At 44.0% G+C, this 16246-nt stretch overlaps 1 protein-coding gene across 1 annotated transcript; it reads right to left on the reverse strand.

Annotated features, from left to right (window-relative positions):
• Window positions 1-2369: 2369 nt before the first annotated feature.
• LOC115501508 lies at window positions 2370-11166 on the reverse strand. Its single transcript, XM_032592496.1, is given in 7 exon segments — window positions 2370-2561; window positions 2709-2802; window positions 4408-5953; window positions 6000-7478; window positions 7481-7881; window positions 7883-10678; window positions 10782-11166. Coding segments are annotated over 7 exon segments (6861 nt in total). The 5' UTR covers window positions 11135-11166.
• Between the last annotated feature and the right edge of the window lie 5080 nt (window positions 11167-16246).

Here is a 16246-nt window from a genome sequence, read left to right on the forward strand (position 1 = left end):
CTGTAAAAAAGAGCTTTGGACTTAGTCTTCAAATTACTGTCAAATTCTAAAGTTATTTTTATCTATCTTAATTCAGTTAAATGTGTTTCCTCAAGTATGCTTCCATTACCTCTTAGGAGTTTTTGTTTTTGTTTTTCCTTGAAATTCTCAGAGATTACAGACTTTAACTTAGGGACAAAGGATGATAAACTTGTTTTAGGTAAATGTAGAATAGAATTCAGAAACTCCATTACAAATCATCAACTCTAATATCATTAAATTTTCAGCCTCCTTGCTCATTATAAATTTAAATGTCTTGAAAATCCATGTATTAATTAAGTGAAGTGAGAGATAATTTACTAAATGTACAAGCAATGAGCAGATTCCTGTGTCAGCCCCATATGCAATTTGATAGTAGATTCAAGGAATTTTAGAGCAGACAGGAATTTTATTACTCTTTATTTTCACAAATATTTAAAAGGAAGTAGAGACAGTGAATGACTTCTGCGTGTTCTTTTACAACACTATTGGGGTAAAGTTTACATATAATAAACTAATTTATAGAGTATAATTTTGTGTTTTCACATAGGTATACACCAGTGAATGCGTCACTAAATCAGCATATTTGTGATATTCTTCACTCCCAAAAGCTTCTCTGCCTTTCTGTAATCCCTCCCTACCCTCCTTCTTCATCCCCTGGCAACCATTGACCTGCTTTCTGCTTCCATATATTAGTTTGCATTTTCTATAATTCTTTACAAATAAAATGATACACTATGCAATGCCCTCTACCCCTTTTTTTTTGGTCTGGCTTCATTCATTCAGCATATTTAAAAAAAATTCTTTTAATGTTTTTCTTTATTTTTCAAAAAGAGCAAGAGAGAGTGCAAACGGGGGAGGGACAGAGAGAGAGGGAGACACAGAATCTGAAGCAGGCTCCAGGCTCTGAGCTGTCAGCACAGAGCCCTATGTGGGGCTCCAACTCACCAACTGCAAGATCATGACCTGAGCTGAAGTGGGACACTCAACCGACTGAGCCACTTAGGTGCCCCATAGCGTATTGTTTTTTTAAAGATGCATCCATGTTACTACTATTGGGAGATAATCCTCCATGGGTCTCCCATGTTTTCTACGTGTCTTGTGAGCAGAGTCACCAACTGCTTTTGTTCTGGATTATCTTTGCAGGGATATTTGAATAGAGGAGAGACTTGGAAGATAGCGAGTCTCCCTCCAGAGCAAAGGGCAGGTTTGTGTATTGTCCAGTATGATAAAGATATTGCCTTCCTACAGGGTAAGGTTAAGCAGGCTTATTGCCTAGTATAAAATACTTGAGTCCCTGAGCTTGAGGTCATTGTTCTGTAACATACTGTATTGCATCCGCCATCTTCACATTGTCCTGCTTGAATCGGCGCTAAGGGAACCGTGCTACTCTGCTATTGCTAATGTTGTGCATAAGATAGTCCTTTGTCTCTGACCCGGGAGACTCTAGCTTGTTAGCTGGCAAATGCAGTAAAATATCAGATCCTTTAGAGTTCTTTCCAGTTAGTTCATTATTTTTTATTAGTGACTTAATGCATTTTATGGCTATACCTCAATTTGTTAACCCATTTATCAGTTAATGGATATTTGGGCTCTTTCTAGTTTTTGGCAATTACAAGGAAAAAAGCTGTTATGAACATTTATGTACAAGTATTTATGTAAACTATACTTTCTCTTTAGTACATACATAGTAGTAGAATGGCTGGCACACATAGAGGTATATGGTTAACTTTTAAAGAAACTGCCACATGGTTTTACAAATTGGTTGTATCAACCAACATTTCTACCAACATACCTTGATAATAAACTTTATTCATTACAATATCTTGTAGAATTTATTTCCATACTTTTTTTGTCTTTTGATAGATGTAAGTCCCAAAGGTAGTTATGTTTTCAAGGTGGTATGTTTCATAGGCTGGGCTCCTCTGCTGGGTAGGCTGTGGACGGCTCCACGGTTTGGTGGTACAGCGGACTGTGTTCCAAAGCTTCCCAGGGTCGCTGTTCAGGCTTCCAGGCTATGTGGGACCAGAGACCGTGCTCAACAGTTGGGCAAGACGGCGGGCCTGGCTTTGCTCTGCAACTGCCCCGGTTCTCTGGCCAGACTTCCGGGATGGGTAGAATTAGAGGATCCAAATCTGCTTCCCTGCCAAGGGGCAGCAGTAAAACGAGTTGCTACGGCCCTGACTAGAGACCCGAATTAGGCAGAACTCTGCCAACCAAGCTCCCTGGCGAAAAGGGATGACCAGCAGAGACACCCGCTGGGATCTCTGCCCAGGCACAGCTATAAGTAGGCTCTGGGTTCTGGCCGCTGTAAGCCCCACCCCCACCATCGTCAGCTCCCGCCCATTCCCTCAGTGATTCCGTCCCAGGCGAGACCCAGTGGGCCCCTGGGAAGCGTCCTGCAACGCTGGGGAAACAGGATGTCCACCTCTGGTTCTCTTTAACCCCTTGTGACGAGGTAGGTCCAGAGCAGCCTTGAGGCAGAGCTGCGCCCCGGTTTGGGGGAGGGACGACGAGGCCAGAGTGGAGTCACTTCTCTTACCCTTATAATATGGTCTGTCTTGGTGTCTGCTGTGCAGGGGGGTGCTTCAGTCTTACCCCTGGGTTCTGGGATTTTTTTCAGTGGTGTCTTGTCTGTGGATGGATGCTGATCGATCTTGTGACTGGGAGTGAAGTCAGGATGATGTTACCTCCTCAGAGGATGGGGACTGGCCCAGCTGGAACACTGGTGGTAAGCTCCTAACAGCCCAGAGAGCTAGGTTGGTGGTGGTGGACCTTTGTAGGCTGAAAAGAAGCAAACTATTGATACACACAACTTAGGCGAATTTCAAAACCTTTGTTAAGTGAAGGTGGTAAAACATTATATTCTGTATGGTCCCATTTATATGAAATTCTGGAAAAGGCAATGTTTATGATAGAGAGCAGATCAGTACTGCTTGGGTCTGGGAATTGAGGAAGGGAATTCATTTCAAAGAGGCCCGAGGCAACTTTCTGAGGTAATGTAAATGTTTTGTAATGTATCGTGATCATGCTTACAAAACTGCACACAGTTACCTAAACTTAGTAATCTGTACACTTAAAATGTGGGATGAGTTTTATTATATGTAATATACACTTTAGTAAATTTGCAGTGAGAGACAGAGAGACAGAGAGAGAGAGAGAGAGGGAGACGATTGGGAAGATTAAGGCTTGAACTGGATTGGACCATGAGGTATATCCAACTCTTGATAATTAAGTCCTTATAAAGTACTGAAAAGTCTATCTGACAGACAAAAAGGAATTTATAGGGGCACCTGGGTGGCTCAATCCGTTGAGCATAGTATTTTAGCTCAGGTCGTGATCTCAGGGTTTGTGAGTTCATGAGTTCAAGCAGCACTGGGCTCCCTGCTGTCAGCATGAGAGCCCACTTTGAATCCTCGTTCCGCCTCTCTCTGCCCCTCCTGGGCTCACGCTGTCTCTCTCTCTCTCTCTCTCAAAAAATGAAAGCATAAAAAAATGAATTTACAGTAAGCTACTTGTAAGGCTAGCCAAGGCAGACAAAAAAGATGCACTTCTCCACCCATTTGGTTTGACCAGAGAAAAACAGCCAAAAAGAACAATAAAGCTTCTGCTGAACAAAGTCCTCTGATTAGCAGGATCCACTTGGCATCTAGAAAATTTAGCTGCTTGAGAATCTCCTAATGTAACGCCCAAAGTTCGAGAGACCCCAAAAACAAACCACCAGAGTCCAGAGCCAAAGCCAAGCGGCAAGGGTCGTTTATTGCAGGTTCGAACCCGGTCCTCCGCGCACTCGTTGCCGGTGATGCTAAGAGGCCCCGAGTGAGGTTTTTACAGCCCTTTTATAGACAGGTACAGACAAGTTTTGGGGAAAGCAGGGATTTTTCACAGTTACAGAGCTGCAATTGGTTGATATTTAAATTTGAACACTTAGCAGAATGGGATTGGTTCTCACCTTTAGATCATACCACAACTAGGGGTATGGGTATCTTAATGATTGGTCAGGAATATGCGGGCACGCCAAGCAATTGTACAGAAGCGGAACAAGCTGGTTAGGCTGGTTAGGTTTCAGTTTCCTGTAACTTAAGCTTTGTACAGAAGCGGAACAAGCTGGTTAAGTTTCAGTTTGCCTAGGCCTCTCATTCCCCCCCTTTCTCAAGTACCTGAGGAACCAATCTTGGGTCCTACAGTATTAACTAATCAAGCTCGCTTTCCATGTCTAGGGGCTGATACTGTGGCCTAAGGACCATAATCTGAATGGTGTTTAGTCTGTCTCTGATAAAGTCCATTATTTTGTTGATCATAATAGGGCCAAGGGTAAAAAGGAGGAGGAGGCATAGTAGGGGGCCCAAAAGGGGAAGAAGGTAGGGGAGAAACCCATGGAGTCCTGACCACAGTGGGTTTTCGGCTAGTTCTTTTCGTCGGCGTGCGAGGTCCTCTTGGAGCTGTTTGATTTTGGTCCGAACTATTCCTGATTTATTGGCATAAAAGCAACATTTTTCTTGTAGGGCTAAGCAGATGCCACCTTGTTCTGCGGTTAGCAGATCCAACCCTCTTCTATTCTGTAACACCACTTCTGCTAGGGAATCTAGCTGATCTTGCAGATCCTGGATTGTCCCTGACAAGGCTTCGACATCGTCAATTAGTTGACGAGAGAGTCGCAGATAGGAGTGTATGGAGACTCCTAATCCTGCTGTCCTCGTAGTTAATGCACCTGTAATTCCTAGGCCTACCAGGAGGGGGATAACAGCCACAGCTCGTTTGGATCTGCCAGCTACAAAGTCCAGACTAGGGATGGGCATGGGGGTTTTTCCTGCGACTAAGTCGATATCTGGTAGCAGAGTGGCCAGGATGCATACTCCAGTCCAATTGTGGGGAAGATAGGTGTAGGCTAGGTTATTTCCACAGACGAAAACGGTGGTGTTGGTACTACATAAGGAGGAGTTGATAGTGATGTACTGGTGGCATTGGGCAAGAGATATGATCCCTACATCTATGCTGTTATTCTGGGAGGTAAGGTTATTTATAAAGCAAGAGGCATTGAACGGGCTAATGAATTGAACGGGGAAGGGGTCAGGTAGGGAAGAGGGAAAGCAGTCATTGGTTATGCGGATATCAACTTCAGTGGGGATGGCGATGGGTCGGGGAGTTTGCTGGGGTAGGCAAAGCCAACAATCTTGGGCTAGAGTCGGGTTAGAGATGTTTAAGAGTGAGAAAGTGGTTTCTAGGATAGACATTGTCTGAGGGTCTAACTCGTAAGGGCTGTGCCTAGGGAGAACTAGGGGGTGGTAATTAAGCTGTGGATACATATGTTCTGCGAGGTCCTTAAGCCTCGTTTGCATTTCAATCTGTCTAACAGCGTCTTGGGGTCCTCCACCGTCAGACACATGTATGGGGGCTCGGGGGTTCCAGCAGATGGCGGCTCCAATTGAGCCAGAGCAGCCAGCTTGAAGTTGCATATTGTTATCACTGGCTATTGCTGCCCTGTTACTTTGTAGGATGGCCGTAAAGTAGGTGGTGGAGTTATCTGGCCCTATACATTGTTGATAGGAGTCGTAACAAGAGCTGTGCATCGACTCTTGGAAAGTGGAGCAAGGGCATTTTGTCATAGGGGGCAGGGGTTTGGGTTTGTTAACACATAACCACTGCTGTTGTTGGAGTCCGGTGGTGTCATAGGTCTGGGTTAAGTAAGCGGTTGTGGTCCCACAGTCTTGGGTTTGAGTGTAGCTTCGCTGTAGACCCCCTCTTCCTACAGAGCCGGCTACTATTCTTTTACTATGTGGCAGGGCAATGGTGCTAACTACGCCACCTCTGCAATCACAGGGCCTTCCATACAGAGCTTGTAACAATCTCTGTTTGTCAACGGGGGCATTTAGTCCTCCCTCCAGGAGTTTGAGGTTGAGGGCTAGTAGGACAAGGGTCGCTATCTGGAACATGTCTGGGGGAGGCACGGCGCAAGGTTAGTTTGAGGGGGTTTTTCTTACTCCAGTCTACAGTCCAAGTAGTATTTCTATCAATGTGTCCCACGAGGTCAGACAGCGGGTCGACAGGCTTAATGTGGGTGTGGTGAATCCAGGTAGGGAGGTTATCTACCTTGATGGCGGTGGGAGTTGTCAGGATGATTTGGTAAGGTTCAAGGTTCTCCTGCCAGTGTCGCTTGACGAGGATCCAGTCTCCTGGACGATACTGATGGGGAGTGGGTGGGGGCCCCGTCTCATACAGTTCTCTTAGTTTAGGCCACACGGCCTCATGAACTCTCTGTAGAGCCCTGAGAGAAGACAAGAGGCTGTTATCTTGGTCTAATTGAATGAGGTTTGACTTAAGATTAGGTATGATAGGTGGGGGTTTGCCAAACATGATTTCATAGGGTGTAAGGCCCAACTTGTATGGGGAGTTGCGAGCCCTGTACAGAGCATAGGGGAGTAATTCTACCCAATTAGCACCAGTCTCCATAGTCAATTTAGTAAGGGTCTCTTTTAATGTTCTATTCATTCTTTCTACTTGTCCTGAGCTTTGGGGCCAGTAGGCACAATGTAATTTCCAATCTGCCCCACGTACGGAAGCCAATCCCTGACTTACCTTAGAGACGAATGCAGGCCCATTGTCTGACCCTATCATTACTGGAAAACCATACCTGGGCAGGATTTCTTCTAGGATCTTTTTGGCTACAATCTGCGCCGTTTCCTTCTTGGTTGGAAAGGCTTCGGTCCATCCTGAAAAGGTGTCTACGAACACTAGTAAGTATTTATAGCCGTATTTGCCAGGCTTTACCTCGGTGAAGTCCACTTCCCAGTGGGCTCCCTGTAGGGTTCCTCTTTTACGGTGGCCTTGGACTGTGACGTGTGGGTGCGCATTCTGGAGTCGACATGCAGAACAGGCTGTCACAACTCTTTCTGTCTGGTCAGAGATGTTTCTTAACACTAGTTTGGATTGTCTGATGAGATCTTGAAGCCTTCGGGGCCCCAAGTGGGTAGAGTGGTGTATTTTTGTCAGGATTGCGTGGCCCAATTTTTCGGGAAGGATAAGGCGGTCTCTGGAGTCCCGCCACCATCCATCTGTAACTCGGGTCATTGGGAGCCTGCATATCCAGATAAGATCATCTTCTGAGTATTCAGGCTGTGGGGGTAAATCTCAGGGCCCTGGGTCTGGTAGCTGCTCAGGTAATACTGGGATGGGTTTTTGTGCTACCTGGCGTGCAGTTTGGTCAGCTAGGTTATTTCCTGGAGAGATTGGATCAGTTATTTTTTGGTGACCTGGGCAATGTACTATGGCCAGTTTCTTAGGGGCCCAAATAGCGACCAATAGGGCCAGAATTTCCTCTCTATTTTTGATATCTTTGCCTTCAGCAGTGAGTAGTCCCCTCTCATGGTATATTGCCCCATTTATATGGGCTGTGGCAAAGGCATACCGGCTGTCTGTATATACAGTCACTTTGTGGTCCTGCCCTATTTTTAATGCTTTTTCAAGGCAATCAGTTCTGCCCTTTGGGCAGAAGTCCCTGGGGGCAGAGCCTCTGCCCATATTACTTCAGTCTCAGATGTCACTGCTGCCCCTGCATACCTCTGTCCTTGATGGACGAAGCTGCTTCCATCAGTGAACCAGGTGACCTCAGCATCTGGTAAAGGCCGTTCCTGTAGATCTTCCCTTATTCCATGGATCTGAGCTAGGATGTCGGCGCAGTCATGGAGTGGGGAGTCCAGGTCAGGGTCAGGTAGCAGCGAGGCCGGGTTTAGAGTTCGGGGAGGGGTGTATGTGATCCGCAAGGGATCTAACAGGAGTCCCTGATAGTGGACCATCCGGGCATTGCTCATCCACCTATCGGGGGGCTGCTTGAGCACTCCTTCAATGGCGTGGGGTGTGGTGACATGTAACCTTATCGGCGTCTTTAACCATTAGGGCTGTAGCCGCTATTATCCAGAGACAAGGGGGCCATCCTGCGGCTACAGGGTCCAGTTTTTTTGAGAGGTAGGCCACTGGTCTGAGCCATGGACCCAGATGCTGGGTTAGCACTGCCTTGGCTATGCCTTTATGTTCATCCACATATAAGTGGAAAGGCTTAGAGATATCAGGCACTCCTAGAGCTGGGGCCGATAGGAGGGCTCTCTTTATCTGTTGAAATGCCTGCTCAGCTTCCTCAGACCATTCAAATGATGGTTGGTTTTTAGAGACTGCGTAAAGGGGTTTGGCCATTTCAGCAAAACCCGGGATCCATAACCGGCAGAATCCCACAGACCCCAGGAATTCTCTCACCTGTCGAGGCGTGGTGGGTCGCGGAATGCGGAGGACAGTCTCTTTCCGGGCATCAGTAAGCCATCTTTGTCCTTTTTTTAGCAGGTACCCCAGATATATTACCTCAGGTTTGCAGATTTGGGCCTTCTTAGCGGATGCGTGGTACCCTAGGTTCCCCAGCGTCTGTAGGAGGTTTTTCGTCCCCACGAGACAGGCTTCTCAGGTCTCAGCTGCAATAAGGAGGTCATCTACATATTGTAGGAGAGACACATTTGGGTTTAATTTCCGGTACTTACTTAAATCTTCGTGGAGGTCTTCATCAAATAGGGTGGGGGAATTTTTAAATCCTTGTGGAAGTCGGGTCCAGGTGAGTTGTCCATTTATGCCTCTTTCCGGGTCCGCCCATTCGAATGCAAAGATGTCTTGGCTCTTGGGGGCCAAAGGCAGGCTGAAAAAGGCATCTTTTAAATCAAGGACAGTGTACCATTGTTTGTCTGGGCTGAGGGTACTGAGAAGAGTATAAGGGTTGGGCACGGTAGGGTGAATGTCCATAACCCGTTTGTTGACCTCTCTTAGGTCTTGCACTGGCCGGTAATCTCCGCTGTTAGGTTTGCGCACAGGCAACAAAGGGGTATTCCATGCCGAATGGCATGGTCTAAGGATTCCGACGTCAAGGAGACGGCGGATGTGTGGGGTGATGCCCAGCCTGGCCTTTGCTGACATGGGGTATTGCTTGACCCTCACGGGGTCGGCCCCTGGCTTGACTTCTATGAATAGAGCCGGGCGATGTTTTGCTAGCCCCATTCCCCCGGTTTCTGCCCAGGCTTCAGGACACCAGTGGAGCCAGTAGCCAATATCCTGTTCTGGGAGGGGTGGAGTTTGGTGAAGCCGATATTCATTTTCCAGTTGTATGGTGAGGACCTAGATAGGTTGGTCCTGGGAGTCAGTTACTTTAGGCCCTCCGGGCTGAAAGTGAATTTGAGCTCCCATTTTCTTGAGGAGATCTCTTCCCAGCAAGGGGCAGGGACTATCCGGAATAACCAAAAAGGAATGGGTTACCCTTCCTGTCCCTAGATCCACGGTTCGTTGGGTGGTCCAAGGATATTTTTTAGTTCCTGTAGCTCCCTGGACCCAGGAGGACTTATCAGAGATTTTTCCATGAGGGCTAGTGAGTACTGAATGCTGTGCTCCTGTGTCCACAAGGAATTGCACAGGAGTCCCCTCCACTTGTAGGATTACCCTGGGCTCGGGGAGGGGGTCTGAACCCCGTCTTCCCTATTCTGAGTGCTGGGTAAATAGGATGGGGGCCACTTTGGTTTGCCACGGCTCTCATCCCGAGTGCAGTTGTTTCTTTTTGGGACAGTCACGAATCCAATGTCCTTTTTCTTTACAGTAGGCGCATTGGTCTTTGTCTAGGGGGCGCCTGGGGGGGCGAGTTTTCTGTTCTCCTGTGGGCCCTTGATCTTTCTGAACTATGGCGGCTAAGACTTTAGTCATTTCCCTGGTGGCTTTGAGCTGTTTATCCTCTGGAGCGTCCCGATTATTATATACCCGCTGAGCAATGTGGAGTAGGTCCTGGATCTGTTTTCCTTCTAGATCCTCTAATTTTTGGAGTTTCTTTTTGATGTCAGAGGCAGCCTGGTTTACAAAAGACATCACAACTGCGGCCTGATTTTCAGGGGCCTCGGGGTCCATAGGGGTGTACTGCCTAAAGGCTTCCATTAATCTTTCTAAAAAGGTGGCAGGGCTCTCTGTTTTACCTTGTATTACCGAGTATACCTTGGCCAAATTAGTGGGCTTGTGTGCTGCAGCCCGGAGACCCGCCATTAGAGTCTGGTGATAAATGAGCAGTCGTCCCCTACCTTCTGCTGCATTGTAGTCCCAATCAGGCCGAGTCAGGGGAAATGCATTAATGAGGTCAGGGTTAATAGTGGGTCGACCATCTTCCCCGGGAACCAGCTTCCACGCTTCAAGTTGAATCCTCTCCCTTTCTACCGTGGTGAACAGGATTTGCAAAAGCTGTTGGCAGTCATCCCAGGTAGGCTGGTGGGTGAACATTATGCTCTCTAGGAGGGCTATGAGATCTTTAGGGTTATCAGAAAACCGAGCATTTTGGGTTTTCCAATTATAAAGGTCGCTGGTAGAGAAGGGCCAATACTGGAGTTGGGGGTTGCCCGTTTCATCAGGGGGGTCATATTTCCCACAGGGGTAGGGCCACAGTGGAGTCGGGGAGGCGAGAGCTTGGCTCACGCTGGGTGTGCCCACGAGTTCGGCCGGCTGGCCCTTCGCAGTTGGTTTAATTTTCAATAGGGCTCGGCGTGGCTGCTGCCCCTTGCCTCCCTGGTCCCGGCGCAGCGGCCGCTTCCCGTCCTCCTGGTTCCCCTTGGGGGGCAACCAGCGGGGCGACTGGTGGGGCGGCCGCTGCGGGTAGGGCCTGGGGTGCGAGGGGAGGGGGATGATAGGGTGGGGGGTCTAGGGATAGTAGGTCCTGACTGTCGGGCAATATGGGACATAGGGGCGCCGAGGGGGTCCGCGGCTTGGTTGGGTCCATGGAGTGGGCCGCGAGAATCTTACAGGACCCTGAGGAGAAGAAGGGGGACATCCAGGGTGGAGGGTTTTCAACAAGATCCTGCCAGACGAGGATATAGGGAACCTGGTCTGGGTGGCCTTCCTTTCCTGGCAGGAGGGTTCTGGCCTTGACCTTAGCAATTATAGGCAAACAAAAAGTGCCCTCGGTAGGCCAGCCCACCCCGAAAGTGGGCCACTCAGACAGGCAGAAAGTGGTAAGTCTTGGCCGGCAGATGTCCAGGCTTAGGTTATGGCCTCTAGTCTGGACATCCCTGAAATTAGCCAGAAGAAGGGAGAGAGGTGTACTCTGGTTCTGTCCCATAGTCTGTATAGGAAGAAATAGATGGGTTAAGTTAGTTTATGTTCCAAGAGTGAGCTGGATATACCTGCAGAGGAGAGGAGACACGTTAAATTGCAAGCGCGGTGGCAAACAGAAAGTGCCCTGGTGAAGAGACCAGATACGGAACGGGTGTCTGTAACCCGAACAAAAAGTTCCGATGGGCCAAAATGGTGCCCCAGACAGGTTCCAGAGGACGTCTCCTACTGGTCCCGACTGACTGCCCTATAGCGCGTCCGCCAGGGCTGTGTCAGTCACTGATACAGATCCCGCGCGGGAGAGCCAGAAATGAACAGACAAACAGAAACGGACAGAGCCGGCTCACTTACCTATCGGTCTCAGGAATGACCCGTTGACTTGGGGGTCTGGTGGGTTTGGGGGTATCCCGGACGAGCCCCCAAATGTAACGCCCAAAGTTCGAGAGACCCCAAAAACGAACCACCAGAGTCCAGAGCCAAAGCCAAGTGGCAACATCCAGTTGGTTGACTTTTCATTTTGATGAAATGACCCAGAATTTATTTGCATGTGATTTGAGGCAAGGACTCAATTTTGTGGAAAAGTGATTATCTCATCATTATTTACGGAAACTCATTTTCTCCACTCTCCTCAAAGCCATTTTTGTCATATGAACATGGTCTGTTTCTTGACACCATCCTATCCCCCTAACTAGTTTTTTTTTTTTTAATGCAAGGTCTTCTTTAATAACAATTTTAAATTCAGCAATAATGGTAAATTCTTTCAGTAGCTTAATAATTAACCTGTAGTGTCTCTTGTGTTTCCTAGATGAAAAATCATGTTACTTGAGTATAGCTAGTGTTTGGTGTCTTTTCTTTTTCTTTTTTAATTTATGCTTTGTTTGATATCCAAGTCTCTGAATAATATGTGTGTTTTTACTAAGCTGTCTGGTTTTTGTGTTCCCCATTGGCTCTAAAAATCAGTATCGTTTTTCTCTTCTGGTTCATGAGTTTTTCTTTCTTTTCTTTCTTTTTTTCTTTATGTTTATTTATTTTTGTGAGAGAGCGAGATCAGTAGCACGAGCAAGGGAGGAGCAGAGACTGAGGGAGGGAAAGTCTCAAGCAGGATCCCCACTGTCAGCACAGAGCCCGATGCAGGGCTCTAACTCAGGAACTGTGAGATCATACCTGAGCCAAAATCAAAAGTAAGTTGCATAACCAACTGAGCCACACAGGTGCCCCATCGTTCATGAGTCTCATGGGACCTTCTTATTCCTTGGAATTTTTTTTTTTTCTGTGAAGACTCTTTGAAACCTGGCTTGAAGACAGGCTTCCCCAAATCAGATCTTAATTTGCTTTTTCTTAGGTTCCTAGGACACTATAAAGTAGAGATACTTTAAACTGAAATCTCAGCTTGAGTTTTCGTTTATTTAGTATTTTTTAGACCAGTTAGGATAAACATATTCCATTGGAGAACTGACCTGTGGTTATGAATTATCACAGAAGTTTTATTTTGTCTCAGATCTGCTTTCAGCACTTAGATTCTTAAAGAAGCAGGCTTATTTCTTGTTCCTTTTCATGTAAGCTATGGGTTTTTAGTGTCCCAGCTATAGGAGTGAGTTTGTCTGCTATTAGATTCTCTTCTGTGGAAAGGGCGGCTCTTGGGCTTCTTCTCTTTGTCCTTCTCCCTATATCTTGGGAACAAAAAGTAAAATTTAAGATCACTCTTAGCAAATGCCCTTAAGGATGAGTTGTTTTTAATATCTTAGCAGCTCAACATTGGCTTTTAAAAGGCTTTTAAAATATTTTATCAAACGTTTTTATTTTTTATTTATTTTTTATTTTTTTAATGTTTATTTATTATTGGGAGACAGAGAGACACAGAGCGTGAGCAGGGGAGGGGCAGAGAGAGAGGGAGACACAGAATCCAAAGCAGGCTCCAGGCTCTGAGCTGTCAGTACAGAGCCCAACGCGGGGCTCGAACTCACAAACTGTGAGATCATGACCTGAGCCTAAGTCGGTTGCTCAACCAACTGAGCCACCCAGGTGCCCCTTTTTTAATTTTTTTTCAATCAGGAAGTCATTTAATGTAGTCACTCTCCCAAGCTGCAGAAAATGGATCTGCTTAATCTTTACATGACTAAATTCTGTATTTCAGAAGTTAGGAAAATTATTAATTTTCAAATATTACTTTTAAGATTAAGATTAAGAGTTGGAAATTCTTATAAAAATTAACAGAATTAAATATATATTTGCTTTTCAGCCTATTAGCCAGGAAGATAATCATACCTGATTCAAAAATAAATATATTTTCACTTTATATAAACTTGCTATTTTTGATACATAATGACACAAATGTAGAAGACAAAAAATGCCAGAAGTTGTTTAAAAATGCAGATGAAAGAATTAGTATTTTTGGCACAAGGACACATTTTCTATCATGATCTGATTCAATGAGTATGAACCTAGTTGTGCTCTACTCTTTCCTTCTCTAGAAAAACCATTCAGATTCTAAAGTGGTATGAAAGAGGAAAAAAATTGTAAAATATCTCTTAGAACATCTTTATCCTTTCCATCTACATTTACATTTCCCATCAGTCCTTTATATTTCCTAATGACTATAATAATGCATATTTAATCTCAGTATGTACTCTGAACTGTAATCTCATAAAACTTAATAGCATGTCAGGTTTTAAATGCAATCTTTGGGTCTTGATGATGCATACCTTCTTTCCTTAAGCTTCTGCCTGGCACTTTTGCCCAGTTTACCACTAGTGAGGCAAAGAACCTATCTGTGGATTGTCTATATTATGTACATAATACTTTGACCCTAAAAACAAAGGGATTTGCTGAGGATTTCTAGCTGATATTTCCTTCTAATTCTACTTGAAATGTGTGGATTTCATAGAAACACAGCACAAGTGAATCTCGACAGAAAATGCATAAAGATTTTACTTGATCAAACCACTCATTATGATCCAGAATGGCCCACATATTCCTGCCATGGGGACAAATTATCTTTAATATTGATTTCATTTAAAAACTTATACTAAAGATCCACTTAAATATTAGTATTTCTTTATAGATTCACCCTTTCATTTTTTGATCTCTAATATAAATTTTGGGGAGGCAAAGTTGTTGATGAAAAATATTGCTTAAGTTTTAATATGATCTTTGAATTTGAGTTCCGGGCAAGGGAAAAAAAAGATTTAAAAAAATAGACCAAAGACCAAAATTCAGGTTAGAGTTTAGTAATAAAATGTTCATCTTACATATTTTTCAAGGAAAAGGAAATATAAATTGAGAAAATTAAAACAGCACATATATAAGCTGCTTGACAGATTTCAGTATCTCAAGGAGGGTGACAGCAGCAATGTCACATTTCAAATAAACAGTTTTGTGAAATCATAAAGCTTTTGAAGGAATTATTTAAAATAATGAAGCAAACCCAGTGCCCGATGTATCAAACACATTCTTGGTGGTGATAAGTAAAATTTCTGTGAATATGTACAATGGGTCAAAGTACCAAAATAAAAAATGATAATAATTCTGCCAAAAAAATTCTTCATATGAAAGCATATTTTAATATATGACAGTTAACAACATCATACTTCACAGAGAATTTTGTTGTTGTCGTTAACTGGATTTTATTGGAATTCATGAAGGCACAGATTACTAAAAACTAAATTGAATGCATGTGCTTTTCTGGAAGCAAACTCATCTGTGAAGCTGATTGGAAATGCAGTTGAGTGTCATATCTAAATGTGCTATAGGGGCGTATGGTAGAAATTATAATCCTGCTGGGGATGCAGCCTATTATCTTATTACAGTTACAAATATAGTAAACAATAAATTCATTATTATTACCATATTTGAACTGAAGTAAATCTCTATTGTTGCATGATAAAACCATGCAGCATAAATCAACCATGCTAGCTCTTACAATACTTTTTTCTAATGAAATATCTTGAATTGCATTCACATCAAACTGGAAACTACACTTAAACCGTTATTGACTATGGCTCCTCTGAGGACAATAGTGAAGTGTTACCATTGTTTTCCATTTCAAAAAAGAAAATAAATTGAAGGTCATGAATAAAATTTCTTTTCAGTTTTTGGCAAAATGGGTATAGAATTTAAAATATCACAGAAGCAGGGTAATAGTTTCATTTTTACGCCCAGAACTCTCACAACTAGCAGTGTCCTATCACTTCTGCCATTTTGTGTTGCTTAGAAACATGTTCAAATTCAAGAGGATTAGACTACAAAACATGTAAATACAGGGAAGTATCATAACATTATCATGTACCTCAGTACTACCCATGCAGATGGCACTAACTGCATAGTTCGTATATGAATGAATTATAGATCATCTGCATCATCTGATTTCAATGTTTTATTACCTTGATTATGTTTTTCCTGGAGGTTAGCTGGAACTTCTTGTTTAATTTAAACATCTTTTCCCCAGTTCAAATTACTATAGCTTATAGCTAATAAATTGTCAACATCATCTTCACAAAGCATGTTTTTAGTTAAACACAAGCCATTTCCTTTCTGTCCGAAAAACAAACCCATTTTTGTTCCCATATAGGAAATAAGAAAGACAGCCAAATACTTGGCAAGCTAATGACTTGCCCTTAGAAAGTAGAAGAGTTTCTTTGAATCAAACACAAGATAGTTTGACTACTTTTAGGGAGCTGTATAAGGAAGAGCCATTTCACAGGAATAATTTCATCCCTGGTGTCAGGAATGGGCCCTTAGTTGTAATTTAGGATTCCTAAATTTATGTCCTAATTCTGCTGCAATCAAGCAATGTATCTTAATCAGCCCTGATCTCCAGGGGTCTGTTTTCTCAACTGTAAAATGAGGGAATTGTACTGAAAATTTCTGGAAAAGAAAATCTTTCAGCTACAACACTCTAAGGTTCTATTCATAAAACACAAAGCATTTGCAATTAAAGAGAGTTTTGATTTCTTTTTATTTACATAGTGTTTTATGTTCACACTATGAAGAGGAATGACATCCCAGATCTACAAACATGTACATTTTTGAAAAATATTTTACCTTATGTTTGGAATAGCTCTGGTTAAGTTTGAGATTTATTTTTCCAGGAAAAAAAAAGATATCTGTATTTTATTAATAT

Source organism: Lynx canadensis, chromosome A2, assembly GCF_007474595.2.
Source record: "Lynx canadensis isolate LIC74 chromosome A2, mLynCan4.pri.v2, whole genome shotgun sequence".
Lineage (NCBI taxonomy): Eukaryota > Metazoa > Chordata > Mammalia > Carnivora > Felidae > Lynx > Lynx canadensis.